General features: G+C 42.7%; 1 protein-coding gene across 1 annotated transcript; it reads left to right on the forward strand.

The window, feature by feature from the left end:
* The first annotated feature begins 13 nt into the window (after positions 1-13).
* Positions 14-17,828, forward strand: LOC115313970 (chitotriosidase-1). The gene is made up of 8 exons (XM_029972968.4): positions 14-270; positions 6,299-6,569; positions 9,068-9,185; positions 9,256-9,380; positions 13,626-13,755; positions 13,841-14,008; positions 14,099-14,218; positions 16,181-17,828. The coding sequence occupies exons 1-8, from the start codon at positions 255-257 to the stop codon at positions 16,328-16,330; spliced, it is 1,098 nt and encodes a 365-aa protein (XP_029828828.2). The 5' UTR covers positions 14-254; the 3' UTR covers positions 16,331-17,828.
* Positions 17,829-19,108: the final 1,280 nt, after the last annotated feature.

Raw genomic sequence — 19,108 nt, forward strand, 5'->3', positions numbered from 1 at the left:
CTAGCCACCGCCCAATCTAAAAGTTGTCGCACGTGGGAGTCTGCAGACACGGCTCTGGGAGTCTAGGAGTCGTCGGAATCTCTCTCAATCGCCGGATTGCATGTGCCGATCATGCCCGATGTGTGCATGTTTCCGTTGCGCATGAATGAATAAGTAAAGTGAACGACACCTGCTACGGAAGACAATCATAGACAACTACAGCAGAACTTCTGGCAAGGCGCGTTTTTTTCTGCAGTGCCTTCGAAAGTCTGGAAATGGCAACAGAGGGAGGTAAGCTGTTGCTTTCATGTTTCGCATAAATTTAAAGTTTGAGCTGAGCTTACGTGACAGTCACGCCTAGTTATTGGTAGAGGGGCAATCAAGCGACTAAATTTGCAACGGTTAGGCCACAGTAGACAGCTGTAATGTTTTAAGTCTGTTTAGTCAGAAGTCGCCTAGAGTTGACATCGATTACACAAATGATCCACCCCAGGAAATCAATTTCAACCTGCCGGACGTACATTGTTTATACATTCTTTATCTGGTATGCGCCATTTGCCATTTGTCGTTGATTGGAGGCGAATAAGCACAATTGTTGACTCAACATTATTGTTTCAGTATCAAAGAATTAAATTGAGAATGTATTTGCAAGGGCAGTACAGGAATATTTTAAAATTTGTAGCTTGCATTTGTGCCTGGGGAAAGGCGCCACATCAATATTGGTGAAATATTAAACAGCAGAAAGATTTGTTACACGTCAGCAGCAAGTATGATTGAGAGTACAAGAAAAAGAATGAAGCAGAACTACCAAGCAGCAAGAAACAGAAAACAAAAACAAAATAGCATTGCTTTGGCTGAGTTAGGTGCATCACATAGTTAATAGCTCACCAGAGAAGAGCTTACCCATTTTTTTTGGCAGGTCCGGAGAACAGCACACCACACTTTTGGCAGACCTGGAGAAAAGTTAACCATGAATTTAAGTTTTCGTAAGAATAGTCCGGTCGCAACAAACGGCTGGAAACTCTTGTTTGGAAGGTGACTGCGATAACATTAGTGCTGTAGTGAAAACAAGGCTACAGGTATTTATTTAGGTTCTAGAATTCAAGGAGTTCTTTCTTTCTAAAAACCTGTAACTGTAGTTTGTACACATCTCAAAAAGAGAAGCCTTTCCTTGAAACATCTGTGTTAATAAAGTCTGTTGTCATTCAAATATCTCTGAATGCTAAAAGAAAAGGGGGCAAACTACGGAGAGTTTTGCACACTACTTACTGCCCGACAGTTTTTTTTCAATGTCAAAAAATCTAGGTAAAACTAGAGTTGCAACTAACATCTTGAGTTTTACCTTAATTAGGGCATAGAGATAGCAATGACAAGTTAAAGGCCATTATGGGTACCTAGTATTTTTTGGACATCGAAGGGGCACATGACAATTTCTAGACCGGTTTATACGGAGGATAGGGTGGTTATAACATGGGAAGCCAAAACAACAAGACCAGCAGCAGTAAAACGAGGACTTAGACAGGGTTGCCCATTGTCTCCCCTGTTCTTTGTGATATACTTCATCAGTGAGATGGAAAAACGATTAGATCAGTGCAACCTAGGTTTTGACCTGACTTACATGGAGGAAGGACATAAAGTAAATCAAGTATTGCCAGGGTTAACGAATGCAGGTGAAATTGTACTCATAGCAGAAAGTAGTGAGACAATACAGGAACTGATTAGGATTTGCAGTAGGCAAGGGGATAGTTTAGGCCTTAAACTTCAGTAGAGACAAGTTGGGTATAATAGTTTTCAACGACGAGAAGAAGGAACCCCTGGAGATACAGGACATAGTGGTAGAGCATGTAGAAAAATACAAATATTTGGGAGTATGGTTAAGTGAGAGAAGTATCTAAAAGAACAGGAATATTGTAATAAAGAAGGGGAAACAAGATTCAGCTAATATAAAACACAGGGCACTCTGGAACTAAATAGATATGAAGTCGTCAGGGATGTATCATTTGGGAATGCGGTATTGTGTATGAGGTCAGAAATCCAGGCAGGTATAGAGATACAGCAAAGGAGTGTGGGTAGGTTGGCATTGGGGGTACATGGGAATACACAAGTGGGGGAGTACAGGGGGATATGGGTTGGGCATCTTTCAAAAGTTGAGAAGCATTCAGTAAAGTAAAATTTGAAGAAAGACTAGCTGAAATTGAGGATACACGGTGGGCAGGGAAAGTGTACAAGTATCTATATATGAAAAGTCTAAACACTAAGTGGACAGACTGAACCCACAAGCTGAGATCTAAATACATTCAACGAGAGCATATCAGTAGAAAAGGGAGTAAAGGAAACTGAGAGGAAATTGTAGGAAGAGATGCGGGGGAAATCAGCTTTAACAATATACGCAGCATAAAAACAAGAAATAAAGAAGGAGCCGTTTTATAGCAATTCATTGCGGAGCTCATTGCTCTTTGAAGCTAGAACGGGGGCGCTAAGAACGAAAACATATAGGGCTAAATTCCAGGAAATAGACTCTCTATGCGACATAGGCCAACGCAAAAGGGAAACTATAGAACATGTAATTTTAAGGTGCACGGGGCTTCTTCCCACCCTCTTGGGGGGAATGACTACAGATTTGGAGAAGGCACTGGGATTCGCAGACATGGATGGACGAATGGATAGGAACAGAATTGTAACTAAGAGGAGATCGGAAGATTGTTAAAAAAGATCTAGGGAGGGGTAAAAAAAATATACAGATAAAAATTAGCAATGAAAACGCTTTAAAAGGGGGAGTGGGGAGGGTTGTGTTAGAACAAAATTTTATACAAATTTAAAAAAAGAAGGGATGACGAAATGTTAGGCTATGTGGCATAAGCTGCCGCCCGTTACAGTAGGCACGTAGCCGGGGGGTTCGGGGGGGGGGGGGGGCATGGGGCCCGGGGCCCCCCAACATCTTCCATTTCGCTGGGGCCTCCTCTCCCCCCCTCCCCCTCATACAGCATTTTGTCATAGGCAGGCCCCCCCCCCCCCCGCCCCCACCCGAAACAAAATCCTGGCTACATGCCTGTGTTACAGGATATAGCCATTAGCCATCCAAGATGTAGTGCCATATCAAAGGCCACAAGTGAGCTCCTTGCTCAAGGATGCATCTCAGAGTCAGCTCCACAGACTCTTGCGATTACGCTTGGTGTACTATAGTTTGTTTCAGTTTGTGCCAGCACTTTTTGTGCAAGCAAAGCTGAAGTTACAAACATGGTCATGCTACCCTAAACTATTGTATTTATTTAAAAATAGATAAAGTTGAAAGAATAAAACACAAAGGACAAGCACAGGACAACCACTTTCTTTCATTTAGCAACGACGTTTATTTTGGGCGAATACATTGCACCCTGAGCGGGTCCCCGACTAGATAGGTTGATAAGGGGAAGGGCTAACAGGGAGATGGAAAGGGTGATATGGGGAGGGAAAGGAAACCTTGGAGATGGAAAGGTGATAAAGGGGAAGGGAAACTGGGAGGTGGAAGGGGTGATGAGAGAAGGAAAGGGAGAACCACGAGGCACGGGCAGAACTACCCTGATGTTGTGTATTTACGGGGAGTTGCAATATTTTTCAAGTTCAGGTTTGAGGAACGCGCAGGAGGCAAGCTAAAATTCAAAAAGGAACATCCTTCCTCGGAAGGGCTACAATTTCTAGACCTGTAATTGAAAAAAACCAACGAAGACGTTGGCTGGGCATTCAGTCAGCGTTCAGAAAAGCCGGTGCTCCTTTTTGAGAGTGCTCATTCAAAGACTGTTAAGATCAAGACGCTACTCACATCAGCTGAAACGAAATCCTGTCAACATTCGACAACAGATAGCATAAAGAGCCAAACTCGACGACTCCTGAGTTCCGGATATCCAGTGGAATGCCTCGTGTCTGTTTTCCACCAACTTATTAACCCAAAAGCAACTACAAAAACTCCTTTCAGTTGAAGGATAGCCAGCACACCTTACATTCATAATGCTTCCCATCGTATCCGATCCATTGCATCACGCTATGACACGAAAGTTGTTTTTTCCAGTAGATTAAAATTGGCAAGCATGTGCAACATGATCAACCGACAAGAAGCCAAGCCGGCTTGCGAAAAAAAGCACGCCACCCTTTTCCGGACCTGCTGCACAGAAAAAGTTTACTCCATTCCTCTCAAATGCGGTGCCGAGTACATAGGACAAACCGGCCGATGTATCAATGACCGCTTGAGAAAGCACGAAAACGAGGCCACTTCAAGAACCGACTACACCATTCATCCGATCGCGGTTCACGCGAACGAATGCATTCGATGTGCGCCTGACTTCGCAGGAACCAAGACAAGAGGGGGACACCGCAATCGCCACGGACGTGAAATCATCTAATCTTTTTTCATCCAGAACGCAGAAAACAATGTTTCATCGGCCTCAGTAACCTTATCAAGACGGGGAATTTGAATTCCTCAAGCCTGAACCTGAAAACAATTGCAACTCCTTGTAAATACACAACATCACGGTAGTTCTGCCCGTGCCGCGTGGCTCTCCCTTTCCTTCTCCCATCACCTTGCCCTCTCTCAGTTTCCCTTCCCCTTTATCACCTTTCCATCTCCAAGGTTTCCTTTCTGTCCCCCATATCACCCTTTCCATCTCCCTGTTAGCCTTCCCCCTTATCAACCTATCTAGTCGGGGTCTCGCTCCAGGTGCAATGTCTTCGCCCAAAATAAACGTTGTTGCTAAATGAAAGAAAGTGGTTGTCCTGTGGTTGTCCTCTGTGTTTTATTCTTTCAATTTATGTATTCATGTTCAACCCACTCGCCTTCACCAGTCAAAAATAGGTTGACCTCTTTAAGAACATTGCGTGCACTTGTATTTCTCTGCAGCACTCAAGAAGAACCAATCATAGCAATTTACGGAAGAGGCCTGGCAAATGACGAGGTGCAGATAACGTTGGAACGCAAGAATAAGATCTGTGCGGACCACAATTTTAAATATTCCTAATGTTATTTCTGATTTGGCGTTCGCCGGCTACTTTCGTAAGGTTTTGCGGGAAAGTAGGCACACAGGTCTGTTCATAAGAAGGTCGAACTATTTTCAAATAAATGAGGTACGCTGTACATGCGTGCAAGCTCGACAGGTGCGTTGAACGGCAAGGTCTTGCTCTTATACCTCCTACTATGCTCATACTTAAAGTTAAACAGAGCACGGCCTTCACTGCAGTACAGGAGGAAACAGAGCATGCACTGGTTCCATTTTTTGCCCAGATGTTATTCTTGTGGAAATTCTTTAATTAATATTTGTTGCTCAACCCCATCTGTGGAGGTTGCCAACTTTTTAATTATAAATGGTGACATATGTGGGTTGTTGTAATTGCTGGCTTTGGACAGGTTATCATAGGCCCAGTTCACAGATTTTAGGTGAGTGTTTCTCCACACCCATAAAAGCTTCTGGTTTTTTCTTTCACATTTCGCAGCTTTCTAGCGAGTCTCTCCTGTGAGTTTTTCTTTTAACTTTTCTTGGCCACCCCTTGTTGAGAAGGCAAACATACCTGACAATGTCTGAAACTGAGGCAAATGGGAGGACAGAGTATACAAGTCCACTTTATAAACTTGGTCGGTCTTGGGGTCTGTTAATACTGACTGTTTGTGGCTCTACCTTATGCAAAGGAACAATCCACAGGTGGTCAAAAACAGATGGATGTCTTTTAGAGCGCAGCTGTTAGGCGCCCGCGTCGCCGTCGGCATAACTGCGCGGTGCATGATGGGAAGTGTCCCATAATGCACCTCACGGGGAGGGGGAGCAGCTTGAGGGAGGAGGAAGAGGAGGGGAGGAGGAGTAGCAGGAAGGATGAGGTGTACACCCTCCCCTCAGTGCCCTTCCCTCCTCCTCCCCAAGGGCTGCACTCCGATTCGGGGTTACAGGGTGTTGTAAACGTCTTTAACTTTTTCATTTCACATTTCTTGTCCACAATTGCACAAATTTAGGTATGCTTGTTTTCCATCCCACTCATACATTTTTTTTTGTTAATTTCTGGTTATGAAGGTAATTTGGCTTTTATTATTATTGCCCAGGGAAGCACTGAAAAGAGTTGAAAAACTCAAAGGTCTCAACTTATTTGCCTTTACTGTGTTTGCTTTGCCTCTGGTTTTTGTAATGTTGAAAGTTCAGCAACCTGTCTTCAGAGTCACATGCATACATTTTGACTTTGATAAGGTTGCTGCTTATTAATTTTTCCTTCTTGTAACTGACTCTTATTTATTTATTTTTTTTGCTTCTGTTCTTTAGCAAACTTCTGACGTCATGTTTGTGGCTGAAATGTTTTTCTCTTACAGGTTCTCTGACTGTATGCTACTACAAATGGGACCAGAGTGACCTGAAGCACACTGCCATTGACACCACCCTGTGCACTCACCTGATCCTGGGTTTCTCAGAGGTGGCAGACGGCGTTTTGAGCAAAGGATCAACAGACGGAGACGCATCTTACCAGGCTGTGGCTAGCCTGAAAGAGAAGAACCCTGCCCTGAAAGTTATGCTCTCAGTGGGTGGAGGAGGGAATGCCCATGGGTTTCATAGCATGGTTTCTGATGCTTCAAACACCGACAGGTGCTTGTTTTCTTTTTTTCACAACTCATTTTTACACTGACCGTCATGCCTAGAAAATGGAGATGGGCTTTCACGAGGTGCACAAATTTCTCTTAAACGAGCTGCGCATTGATTTTAGTGTTGAAAGAATTGGCATCTTCTACTTTTGACATTGTTTATCTTGTCACAAAGGACAGAAAATACACCTCCTTCATTAAAAATGTTGCGATTCCACCACGTAATCGCGAGGCAAAAATTAGAATATTCCCTGACCTGCAGCCGCGAGCGGCGGCCACGAGAACCATGCGGCATGACGTCAATGGGGGTCTTGTAGAAAGATAGGAAGTTGTACCGATTACCTGCTCGATAAAAGGTAACTTCTCCATAAATCTTATCGTTCCAACATAAATATAAATACGTCAAAAACCTGGTATCATCGACAAAACTTTTATTATATGGAGTTTTTTAGTGGCACCATCTATCCTAGGTCCACAAAAGCGTCGGCTCTATCTGCTACCGCGAATAGCCACCGGAAGCCGGAGGGGGAGGGGGGCTTAGCCGGACGGGGGATGGCCGAACCCGGATCAGGCTTTCTTCCTTTCACCATATTGTTCGCGCTGCGCCACACGTGGTCACTCGGTTGCGAGCGGATGAGTTCTCGCTGCTCACTGATGGCTCTAGAGAGAGAGCTTCACCGGAACCCTGCACGACCCCCATTGGCGTCACAGCGCACGTGACTCCGTAGATGATGAAGGAGTTGAGAGTTGCCGAAAACCTCAATCTTTGTCCATTTTAAAATGAAAACTAGGACATGCAGGCAAACTTGGTTTTTTGTTCTGTACTTCGGAAAGGTCGAGACACCAACTCCCAAATTATTTAAGCAAAGCACTGAAATTGCTGCACAGGTCCTTTAAAGGGACACTGACACACACCCCCCCCCCCCCCCCTCTCAAAAAAAAGAAAAAAAAAATTAAATTTTTTGTTAGGTCTTTTTTTATGGTGTGTGAAGATCGCCCAGTCAATATTTTGCTACAGCATCACATATATTTTTAATAAAGTAAAAATATGCAACTGCTCGAAACTGACACCGAAACCAAAACTGGACTTGGGAGGAAGAAGAAATATAGAGGAGGAGAAAGTTACCGGAAGTCATGTGGCTCTGCAACATTTCTTTTTTTTTTTTCAATCAACGTATTCGCAGCTTTCTAGAAACCACAGGACATGGGTATCATATTTTTCGTCTATTTTTAGTACTCAGCATGTGCCTACGATTTCTGATGACCTTGATTATTTTTGGTGGTTGTGTCTAAACCATAGAAAACTGCGCATGACCATGAAGGAGCGCGACTCAGACTGTCCAGTTCTCGATAGGCAGTTTTTTGGGTATTCGAAAGAAAACTAATCTTGAGCCGCAAATTGCGTTCTGAGTAGTTGGGCTCTCGTATGTCATGTACAAATAAAAACCTTGGCAACCGTAAGTAACCTGTCAATGTCCCTTTAAAGAGCTACTGAAAAGAACAAAATGTTTTCTTTAAATAGTAGTTGGGATACGCGTGTCAAAAAATAAATTTTGTGCGAAAAAAAAAAATTTTTAGAGAAGTATTGACGGCGCCAGACGCGATTTAGTTGGTAGTCGCCTCCTTTCCACTTGTTTTCTCTCGGCATTTCGGGGGTGTGGAAGAGAGGTGAATCGGCTTGGCCATCACGTTGAAGTGGAGAGAGTGTATGACCATCTTGTTGAGCTGGAAAGACCGTATGACCATTTCGTGACATCGTGGACTTGCACGCAAAATTTAAAATAAATCTCGTGCCATCAATATTGCTTTTAAAAAAAAATTGCATAAAATTTTTTTGACATGTGTGTCAACCAGACTGTTTAAAAAAAAAAACACACATTTTTTTTTTCAGTGGTTTTTTTAAGAGAAACTTATGTCATCAGGTTATTGTATACCCAAATTTTAATTAAAGATTTTGTTCTAATACATGGAGCACTACTAGCTAGCATAGTATCCTCATACTCTTTTATGCTGTAACACGATTGTTACAGTACTTTACATTGGTTAGGTGCCATACCCTAAGAGCCTTCAGCCAAATGATGCTGGTGTCATTCTTGTACCATACTATTCTAATGAGGCTGTTCTTTGGCCAGAGCATGACAGACAAAAACAAGTTATTTTTGTTTTCTCGTGCTTAAAACTATAGTCCGTTGCAACTCAAGAAGGTAGGGCGAGAGAATAGAAGGTCGGGGAGGAGGAAGCAGGCAGTATGCTGGAAAGAGGAGGTTTCCCCCTTTTGTCCAGCATTCCGTCTGCTTCATCCTCCCCGCCTTCCTTTTCCTCGCCTGCCTTCTTGAGTTGCAACAGTCTATAGCTTTCCAAATTTCAGTACATTCTTAGTTTTGTCCAAAAATTACAGCCATTTAATTTGGTTGAGAGATGCTTGCTATTCTCCAAAACATAGTTTGTTTCAACATGTGTCACCAGGCATGTTATCTAATGTTTGTCAGTCGTCTTTTAAAGGTTCGTGGCGTCTGTCGTGGAGACTTTGAGAAGGAATGACCTGGATGGTATTGATATTGACTGGGAGTTCCCAAACAACATACGGAATGGCAAACTCTACTTCACAAGGCTCTTACAGGTTTGTTAGTGTAGGCATTTAATATGGCCACATGGCCATCAAAACTTTGCTGGATGTTTGGTTTTTGCAGAGGTTATACAGTGCATTTGATCAAGACGCAAAGCTTTCCGGCAAGCAAAGGCTCATTCTCTCTGCCGCCGTGGCTCCTCAGAGCATGATTACGAATGGCTCCTACAATGTTCCAGAAATTGCAAAGTAAGGATTTTTTTTTGGAAGGGGGGGGGGGGGGGGGGGGGGTTGACTTCTAATAGAACATTTACTGATAACAAGTTACAAACAGTGCCAGTTTTGGTCATCCGTTTCTCTCTGAATGTGGCTATTTTAAAGTTTAACTTGAGCAGTGTCTCAGTCCTGTCTTGTTAATATGGATGTATTGATGCCTCTCTTCCCATGAAATATTATTCATAATAACAGAGCCGGGTCAGAAACACCAATTGTGTAAAATTTACTTGACCACAGAAAAGAATTCTTTACAGGAAAAATATTTGACTTCGTGTCTGCTAGCACAGACGCTTTGGCATCTAATTGTTTTTAATCTAGAATGCACAAGTCGTCTCTTACCTGTAGGGCATGTTTTTCTGCTCTTCTTTTTAAGGATAGTGTCACTTCAATGGCTCTAACAATTTAAGTTAAAGCTTGCAAAAAAACAACAAAAGGGGGTGGTCTTTTGTGTACATCATCTGACGGGTATTTCATCCAAGTGCTTCAGTATTTCCTTTCATTGTTGTTGTTTGTTGACATTTTCCAGCGAATTTCTGTATGTCGTAATGAGAGAATGTGGGCATTTAGTCAGTTTGTTCATAGTGCAACTTGGTTTCCTTGGTAATGGAAAAAAATTCTATGAAGTGAGGTCTCTTCCTGAACATTTTGACCGTATGGAGGAAGGTTCATATTAGCCGGTCCATATCACTGCGACATGACTGCAATGCAGAGCTTCTCTAACTTGAGGAAGCTATCATTCTAGAGTCAATCTATTGGTGTCCATGCCTCACATTTCATTGAAAGTTAAGGCTGTACATGAGGACTAGTTTCTGGCCTCATAGATGACACATTGGCCAAAGCTTGCACAGGTATAAAAAGCCCTGCTCTTTAAACATGTCTTGGGACAAATCTACAGTGTGGTCCCAAATCTGGGTGAGGCCTTTAAAGTAACCTCATAAATCAACTTGGTAACGTATGGCACTACAATTTATCACAGAGGTGCCTGAAAGTGGTGGAAGCAACACATCACAATTTCAAAGAATAAACTTACCTAAGTCACAAGTAAAAAGAATTATAACTGGTTTTCTTTACCTACGGCACCCGTCTGCTAACCACAGACCCTCTGACTTGTGCAACAACTGACGGATGGCGGCAGCAGCCCCGGCAGCTTACGTCAGCTCGGTAACCGCCCGATCATGCCAAAAGCAGATGACATGTAGTTTCAGTTACTTGACAAACTGTCGATCTTATTTGTTTTGTGTTCATTTAATGTGTTTTATTGGGAATGAAAATGAAATCATGTTGTAGACTCCTTTCAAAAGGTTTGATAACAGTGAAAGGAGCTAGATCTGGCTAGTTTACACTGGGCAGCGGATGGTTGTTTCCGGTTTGTTTACCCAGCCCCAGTACAAATTTGAACTTGAACCTTATTAGAAAAAACTTGTGTCGAGGGAACCGGACAAAAAGAAAAAAGTTTCCAATAGGAAGTTTAAGTAGGTGGTGCCTCTGTGTATACAGAACACAACACAATAATGCAATAAAACAACAGTTTCATGGTGTTGGGAAAAGGTTGTGGGTGAAATGGAATAAGAATAAGCGACTGAGTGGTATGAATTTATTAACGCAAAGTGCATTAGTTCCTTGAACATTCTTTAGGTGTTTTGGTGATGCTTTTATGGCCACCCTGTTGTGCAAGGTAAGTATGTGTTCGTGGCTAAGCAAGTTGAAAGGCTTGCGGTATCATCATCTTGTTATTCTAGAGTTTATTCACGATCAGTCGCAAGCTTATGTAACATGCAGTGTACAGTTGTCACCGGTCTGGTGACTACGGGCTTATTGATTGCTATATGTTGTGCTCGCAACTCCACTAACTGCCAAACTCGCTAGTAGGTTGCAGACAGAATGCGAAACAGTTAGGTTTTATGTCTAGGAGTGGTTTTGCAAAAGCAGTGTCCCATTCTGTTGGCCTGGACAGTCCTAGTACATCATCTGTGTAGAGTGGTTATGTAAGTCAAATTTGATGATATTGCAATTCTCACTGGGCTTTTCTTAAGTTCTGCCACAGGTTCTAACATTTGCACATGTTTACTTCAAGATCTGTTGCACAAAAATTTATTATAATCTATCGTTCAATTAGTTATGTTCACAGCCGAATCATTTTCCCACGCCTTGTCGAACATAGTTGCTAGAACAATCAATCTTTGGAAAATAATAAGTACACATATTATACAAAAATATTGTGATAGCATCACTTCGAATTGTACTTAGAAGTCTGAATGCTGTAATTAATCAGCTGCTTAAATCTGCTAAACAAGCAACGCAGGCTGAAGGTAATTTTACCTCTCTATCTTCCGCATCAATGAGGCAGCTTCCCACGCGAATAAACCTGTGTTCAATACCGATAGCAGCGCACTACTCAAAGATAACAATAGTAACTCTATCTGTAGTGTATCAGACTCGCTTACAAATCTCCATGTCAAACAGGCCTTGCGCCTTGCCATATCACACGGGCAGTCACCACCCTGATCGTGTCTGACTTTTAGTTTGCACACCACAGCAGAACTAGACAAATACAATTCCAGTGATGTGATTGCTGCGCCAATTGCGCCAAACTGCGCCAAGGGGCTAACCCTGCTACATCCTGCTACATTTTGCCAAAATATGGGTAATCTGCACCAAGCCTGCGCCAAAGGACCGATTTCGGTCGCCTTTCCAAACCAAAACTAAACTGAGTACCATAATTGAGCATGCGTGAGTTAGGTGGCGCAAGCGGCCGCCCAACACAAAGTACCCTGCATCAATGTCAGAGCCGTATATCAATGTGCATTCGATCTTGCATGGTTTTTCCCCCCGTCTCTCGTTTCTCGCGCTCGTCGTCTCGCAAGTCTCGTCTCGCGTCTTTTTAAAAAATTTTCAAACATAGACGCGGCCATGTGTGGATGCTCCGACGGTAGCGTACCAGGTACCAGGCCAGCCATGCCGTCATACTGTGAAGTTTTTGCGCGGCGGAAATTACTTTGTGAGCTGGAGCACTCGCTCCTGAAAACGACGGCCTTGGGAAAACTATATTTGGTCTCTGCCTGCCAGTCACCGTGGTCGCGCAACGTCGGGTGTTGATGTCCCCACGTCGCTGCAGATGTGGCGCTTTCTGAACTGAAATGTAAGGACTGCAGCATGTTCATCAACATTCCTGTTCTTGTTTAAATCATACGCTACTGCAAGAACAGGCAAAAAACGAGGTAAGGTGTTCACCTTCATATTGCCGGCGGGTGTACATATATATGTACCCTTTAACTGAAGCATTGCAAAATGTGTCATATCATTGGCATTTCAGTTACATGTTGAAAGACTCCCAGGTGGTCTAGCTTGACCATAATTTGTTTATTGCAGCGAGCAAAGTGCCCTTCGTTTGTCCACCACTTAAAACAAATATTTTTATTTTCCTAAGAAAATCTGCTCTAAAAGCCACTTTTGGTGCTCCGAAACACTGTTTTGGCTGCTCCAAAAGCCACTTTTGCTGCTCCAAAGCACTGCTTTGGCTGCTCCAAAGGCCACTTTTGCTGCTCCGAAACACTGTTTTGGCTGCTCTGAAAGGTGCTCCAAAACGGCTTAGGCCAATCACATCACTGCAATTCCTTCACTAATTTGAGCAGCCAAACCACTCCCTCTGACTTTACACAACAAAAAGTGAAGGTCCTGTGATTAGTATTGCAACATTGCAACATGCTCAGACTGGCATGAGCGACTCGGTGTTCTTCAAGATGGCGACGGGGCTAGTTGCCTTTCCATGCGACAGGTGGCGCTCTTTTATCTGAAGGGTCTATAGCACTGGAAAAGCGTGTGCCGTTTATGATTAGAAAAGGTTGTCTGCTTTTGGCACGACTGGGCAGCTGCTGAACTGTCGTAAGCCGCCGGGGCCCATGCAGCCATCCGTCGGTTGTTACGCCAGTTGGAGTGTGTGCGGTTAGCAGACGGGCGTGCCATTGGTGGAGAAAACCAGTTATTATTGTCTTACTTTTTACTCGGGTAAGTTTGTTCCTCGAAATTTCTATTCAATGCTTCCACCACCTTCAGCACCCCTGCGGTAAATCTTAGCGCGACACGTTACCAAGTCGACTTATACAGTCAGTTGAAAGGGTTCACTTGGATTCGGGACCCCACTGTAGTTAACCTACTTTCATTTTTGCCATTCTTGGTGTTATTCTTCATGTAATTGTATGCTGTATTCTAACCTCCCAGGGTGGTTGACTTCATCAACCTGATGACCTATGACCTTCATGTCTTCAATTGGTACTTCCCATTTGCTGGACACAACAGCCCACTGTTTTCTAGGAAGAAAGAAGTGGGCTATCTTGCCACTCTAAACTTGGTAAAAGCCATAGACAATCTTAGATCAGGTGAACACTGCGTACATGATGAACCGCTACTAGTACATGTTTCTGTGTCCACAACAGAAATCTTCAACAAAGCTGTGGGTCTCCAAAGGAATGCCCAAGTCGAAGATTGCGGTGGGCGTACCCACCTATGGCCTCTCGTGGCGACTGTATCACAAGGTTTGGCATGGAGTCTCGTGCCCCACCTTGGGAAAAGGGCAAGGGGGTGGCTATGTCACATATCCTGATGTGAGTGTTTACCTCACTGGATGTTTGGATCCCCCGCCTTGTCGGGCTTCAATGGCCTTTTGATAATGGCTGTGGTTGTTTGGTCTGTAGGTTTGCCAGTTTCTTGCAAACGGTGGGAAGCGTGTTTTTGACAAGCAGTGCAAAGTCCCGTATGCATTCAACAAGAAACTGTGGATCAGCTACGACGATGTGGAGAGCCTGGAATTGAAGGTAGGCAGTGCCTGAATTCTTTTAGCAATGACTTTAATCACTGACTTTCTCAAAACTGTAAAAAAACTAACATGATCCACTTAAAAAAAAGACATTTAAACAGCTCAGAAAAATTATGATTATTACAAAACAAGTTTTCCACAAAAAGAAATTTTTTTGCAAAATTATTTTCAGCGCTAGACTTTTTTTATTTACAGCTTTCAAACGCGCATGCCAAAAATGGGTACATAGCGTCACCACATGTACACGCCAAAAGCAGCATTCTCATTGGCTACCTCTCCTCCCTTCATCTCTCTCCGGCACACTTCAGGGCTTCTCTCTCTAAAATAATACTTAATTTAGAGCCTCAATGGGTGTCACAACACCTCACCCAATATGCAACCACACTCATGCATGCCTTCCCATACACATAAACAAGGGAATAACTATTGCTGATACTCTTGCTATGAAGAAATGTCACTTTTGCCACCTTTCTTCAGAAGAAAAACCAGCAGTGTGGGGTGCACTTGGGTAAATTATTCAGAAATTAATTTAATTACAATTATAACTACTTAGCACCAATAGTACTAGTAGTTAATTGCAATTAGAATTACTAGTGTAATATCCCAAGAGATAGCCTACCTAAAATCAAGATCAAATTGGGTGAAAATAGGGGGTGGGCTGACATTTGGTCTGTGACAAAAGAAAGTTCAAGACCTATTGTAGCCAAATGGGGAAGGCCATGTCTTCTAAAAAAATATGAAAGTCAGTTTATTTGTAGTCTATTCACTCATCACCAAAGCCTTTGGATGAACAGTCGCTGTTGCACAAAGTATCAGTCAACTCACCATGAGTGCTATCACATATAGTATACAGAGGAAAGCATAAGTGGGCTGCACTGATTCGAGCCACTCAATGAGTTTGCCAACTTAAGGTTTTTTTAAGGTTTTAATGGCGGTTTTAATGACATTACAGGGTTCTGGGCTGGTTGCCAGTCTCTACGAAAAACTTGGGTCAACCATTGCCCAAGGAGAGTTCATATATTTTCTTTCCTTGATGGTGCCAAAGAATTCCGTATGCAGCCTTCTACTGCATCACTTGTTTTCGGTTAAGCACAAAGTGGGGTGGTCTCTTTTTTTGTACCCTGTGGGCTTTCAAACTTGTTATCACAAGTGGGGGCTACTGAACCAAAGATGATTATCGTTTAACATCCTCATTGTTTGCTCATCTTCTGTCGTTGCTTACACCGTTTCTGCCAAGGTGACTTGGCCGTGCGATTTCTAGGTGTGGGGTATAACTTCCAGTGTCTTTGCATAACTAGATTATGCCAGGAACTTAGGTAGGCTATCTTTTTGGAGGTGAGGCATCTCCTAAGATAGTGCAGTAGTGCTCCAAAATTAATTTATTACAATGTTTCCTTACTGTCATAAAGAAATTCCATTACCTTGCAAATACTTTTGGGAACCACCCTAAAAACCAGAAATGTCTGGACATTTCTGGCTTTCCCATTTATGCACCACTACAACCATTGTGTCGCCTGAACCTGAGGTCACATACTTCGGCCAGCGGCGTATATTGTCCCGTGCTCTGTTGTTTGGGGAAGCATGCTTGCGCCTAGAGGCACCCCAGAGAGTTAGAAGTCCCCTGAGAGAGACTTTAATTCAGACAAGTTCTCTACAGTAAGAGATGCCATGCAAGTGGAAACAGCCAGGTCTTTGAAGACTGCGTGGAGCTTGCAGTCAGGCAGTCACACTTCAGCGTGCCTGCATGCTTCCCGAACTGAGCTGTTTCCCAAAGCGAGCATGATTTATCATTTGCCTTTTTTTTATTACCTTAAACCTATTGTGACATCATCATAGTTAGTGCAGTCTGATCGGGGTCATGAATGGGACTAATTACTGTTGATGCATAGGTTTGTTAAATTGATCAGCAGCATGCTTTTTTCTCTTTCTGAAGCATCATTGAATCTTGCTTTTGCTGCAGGCAAAATGGATTAGATCTGAAAATTTTGGAGGAATCATGACATTCAGCCTGAATTGTGACGACCACAGGGGTGCCCACTCTGAGAATGCCGTCACATTCCCCCTTCATCGAAAGATCAAAGAAGTGTTTGAAATGCCATCTCTGGACTAGTGGATGTTGATCACCTGTCTACATTTGTCTCCCCATGAAACTCATAATGCATCAGCAGAAATGCCCAAGCTGCAGTAATACATTGGTCAGGTCTTGTTCAAAGGGGGAAACACTATCTATGATGTAACATAACATGAGGAGTGCCTGTAGAACACAATCTTTCATTTACGTCATGTTCTTAAAAGATTTATATTTTCAAATGTACTGGCTCAAAGTATTTTTATACATTTGTTTTTTATTTACTAAAGAAAAAAGTCAGAATTAATTTTAAAGAGTAGAGGTGTTTATTGACATGTTAATTAATCAGTTTGTCACAGTAAGGAGAATTTGGAGGTGATTATAGAACATCGGCTGTATTTAAGAATTGAGAGATACCTAGATGGATATTTTATGGCTTTCCATGCAAAATCAACATAGTTTGCTGCAGTTGGGATTTGATACTTACATAGTTGAGGGAGGCTGAAGAGACCAAGCTTTTCACTGTGTGTCATTGCAGCTTGCTGGATTTTTTGCTGCTCGCTTGTTTAGTCGGATGCACTTTCCATTCTTTTTTCATACCTCTTGCAGTGCTTTAGATATCCAAGAAATGGTTTAAATGAGTATTCATGCATGTGGAAACTCGGTGTACTATCATTTCATTCTTTTTTACTTCAGTGGCCCACTCTCTCTGTAGTTATGGACTTGTGTTATGGTAATTTGCCTCCCTGTAAAACCAAATGCATTATCAGTACGGGTGTGGGAATACAGGTTCTAGTCGAATAGCACTGTGTCATTTGTAATCATAACCTTCACAGTGGAAGGGAAAGCCACAACAGCAGGTTAATAATTGTTGAAGCTAAGGATTATGATGCACTATTCGTTTTGAACTGGTATTCACACATCTCTGATTAGCAGATATGTCAAAACTGCAGTAATGGATTGGTGAAATTAATAGATGCAATTTTACATTGGTCTGAGCAATGCCTGGAGAACACCAGCTTTCATTTTTAATATCTCCCTAAGGTTTGTTGTTTCTTTAGATCTCCAAGTTCGAAGTATTTTTATGCATTTTGTATTTACAAAGCAAACAAATCAGAACAAAGGTTTTTAAAGGTAGAGGGGTTTTATTGACTTGTTACCTAATAATTTAGCCACGGTTGCTCATTGTGCGGAATGGCATTTGAGTGAATTATTCCTCAGGGCATTAAATGACCATGCATGTAGAGGTGTTGCTTATGCATTTGCATGTTTGCTTTTATTTTTGTCAACTCACTGCCGAACAAGCGTGTTTATTGCGCTAGGTGTGTACATTTAATCTATAAATTAATCTTAGACAAGAGCATAGGGTTCAAAGATAATTGCATGTTATATTTCACATCGCATTTTGTTTTGCGTGTGAAACCAGCTTTATTATGCCTATGGGCCAAATATTTTCGGCTATTGATGTCCCATGAAATAAATGGCGACAAGGGAGCAATATGTTTCTCAAATTTGAAATAAAAGTGAATGTTTATTTGCAGTACTCTTTTGAGCATTGGTTAACCTAAACATTAGTTGCAGGTTAGACCAATGATCACACAGTTGTTTGCCCTGTACCTTGGCATGTGTTGAATTTCAATTTAATTATCTCCGAAGGCAAACATTGCCATTCCTTGTTGTCCATTGAAATGCAATTTATTCAAAATATCTTAATTACTCTTGCAAAAATGGTTTCAAGGATTGTTCCCCCTTTATAAAAACACCCAAGGAGAAGAAATTGAAGGCCACCCAACAGGCCTAATGCTTACAAATACTTGCACTGCAATTAAGAATTGTTCCTCTTTTTGTAATGCTTATGTTGAAACACTTGTGTGTAGTCTTATGCGTTGTATGCTTAAATCATTCTATTCTGTTAGAACGATTCGAGTGCGGTTACATACGTTTATTGCTCGTTAGAAACTACAGTAAGGAACATGTTTTGTTTTGCAAATGTAATTGTATTACTCTCGCGAACATGTAAGAAATTAGTTATAACTTTAATAGGGTACAAGAATTGATTCCCAAGTATGGGGTAATATCCTTTGTATGTATTATGGTGCCTGGAACGCGTCTCCGACTGGTGTGTTTACCGCGCCCAAAAAAGTGGTCCCTCGATTTCCGCCTGATGACGTCATAGAAGTGTCATGCTGTCGCCGGTCGCGACCCTGGTGGTGTCTCAGCAGCTGTGGCGGATATGGCAGACGCCTGTTCTGCTGCAAGTCGCTCCCCACTGTGAAAGTCCACGGAAGCTTCGGCAGCCGAAAGTTGGGACGCCGTGACGACAGCGACACTCGCGTTCGCTCGCGCTTTTCGCCAGCATTTCTAAGGCCAACTGCCAGGATCGCGACAGTCAATAGCATGACACTCCGGCTTCTGTGACGTCATTTGTTGCCACTTGGGGACCACTTTTGATGTATGGGCAGCATAGGACGCTAAACACACCAGTCGGAGACGTGTTCCAGGCACCATACATGTTTATAATTTCCGGGAAAATGTTTGCGTCATTTTCAAGGAACGGTTGCATTTCCTGGTGTTAGAAAATTGAAAGAGCCTATGCTCCCCTCCAGGCACAGTTTAGTACAAAGATGTCAAAGCTGCTGGCGCTTTCCTGTGACCCGATCGAAGCCCGTTCCTAAGATGCGCCGCGGCAGAGGCTACAATGCCGGGGTTTTTGCTCAAGGATGCACCTTGGCTGCACGAACTCTCACAGCAGGAGAAACTGCCAAAACTCTCTCACCCCTGTTACATCTACGCCCTGTCTCATTTTCATACGATTTCGTA

The sequence above is a fragment of the Ixodes scapularis genome, unplaced genomic scaffold (genome assembly GCF_016920785.2).
Source record: "Ixodes scapularis isolate PalLabHiFi unplaced genomic scaffold, ASM1692078v2 PGA_scaffold3__209_contigs__length_174095766, whole genome shotgun sequence".
Classification (NCBI taxonomy): domain Eukaryota; kingdom Metazoa; phylum Arthropoda; class Arachnida; order Ixodida; family Ixodidae; genus Ixodes; species Ixodes scapularis.

Bases quoted from the DNA above. Each gene is read 5' to 3' on its own strand.
- LOC115313970 (XM_029972968.4), top strand. The intron at 9,381-13,625 runs GTAAGGATTTTT...CTAACCTCCCAG, and splicing joins AATGTTCCAGAAATTGCAAA to GGTGGTTGACTTCATCAACC. The intron at 14,009-14,098 runs GTGAGTGTTTAC...TTTGGTCTGTAG, and splicing joins GCTATGTCACATATCCTGAT to GTTTGCCAGTTTCTTGCAAA.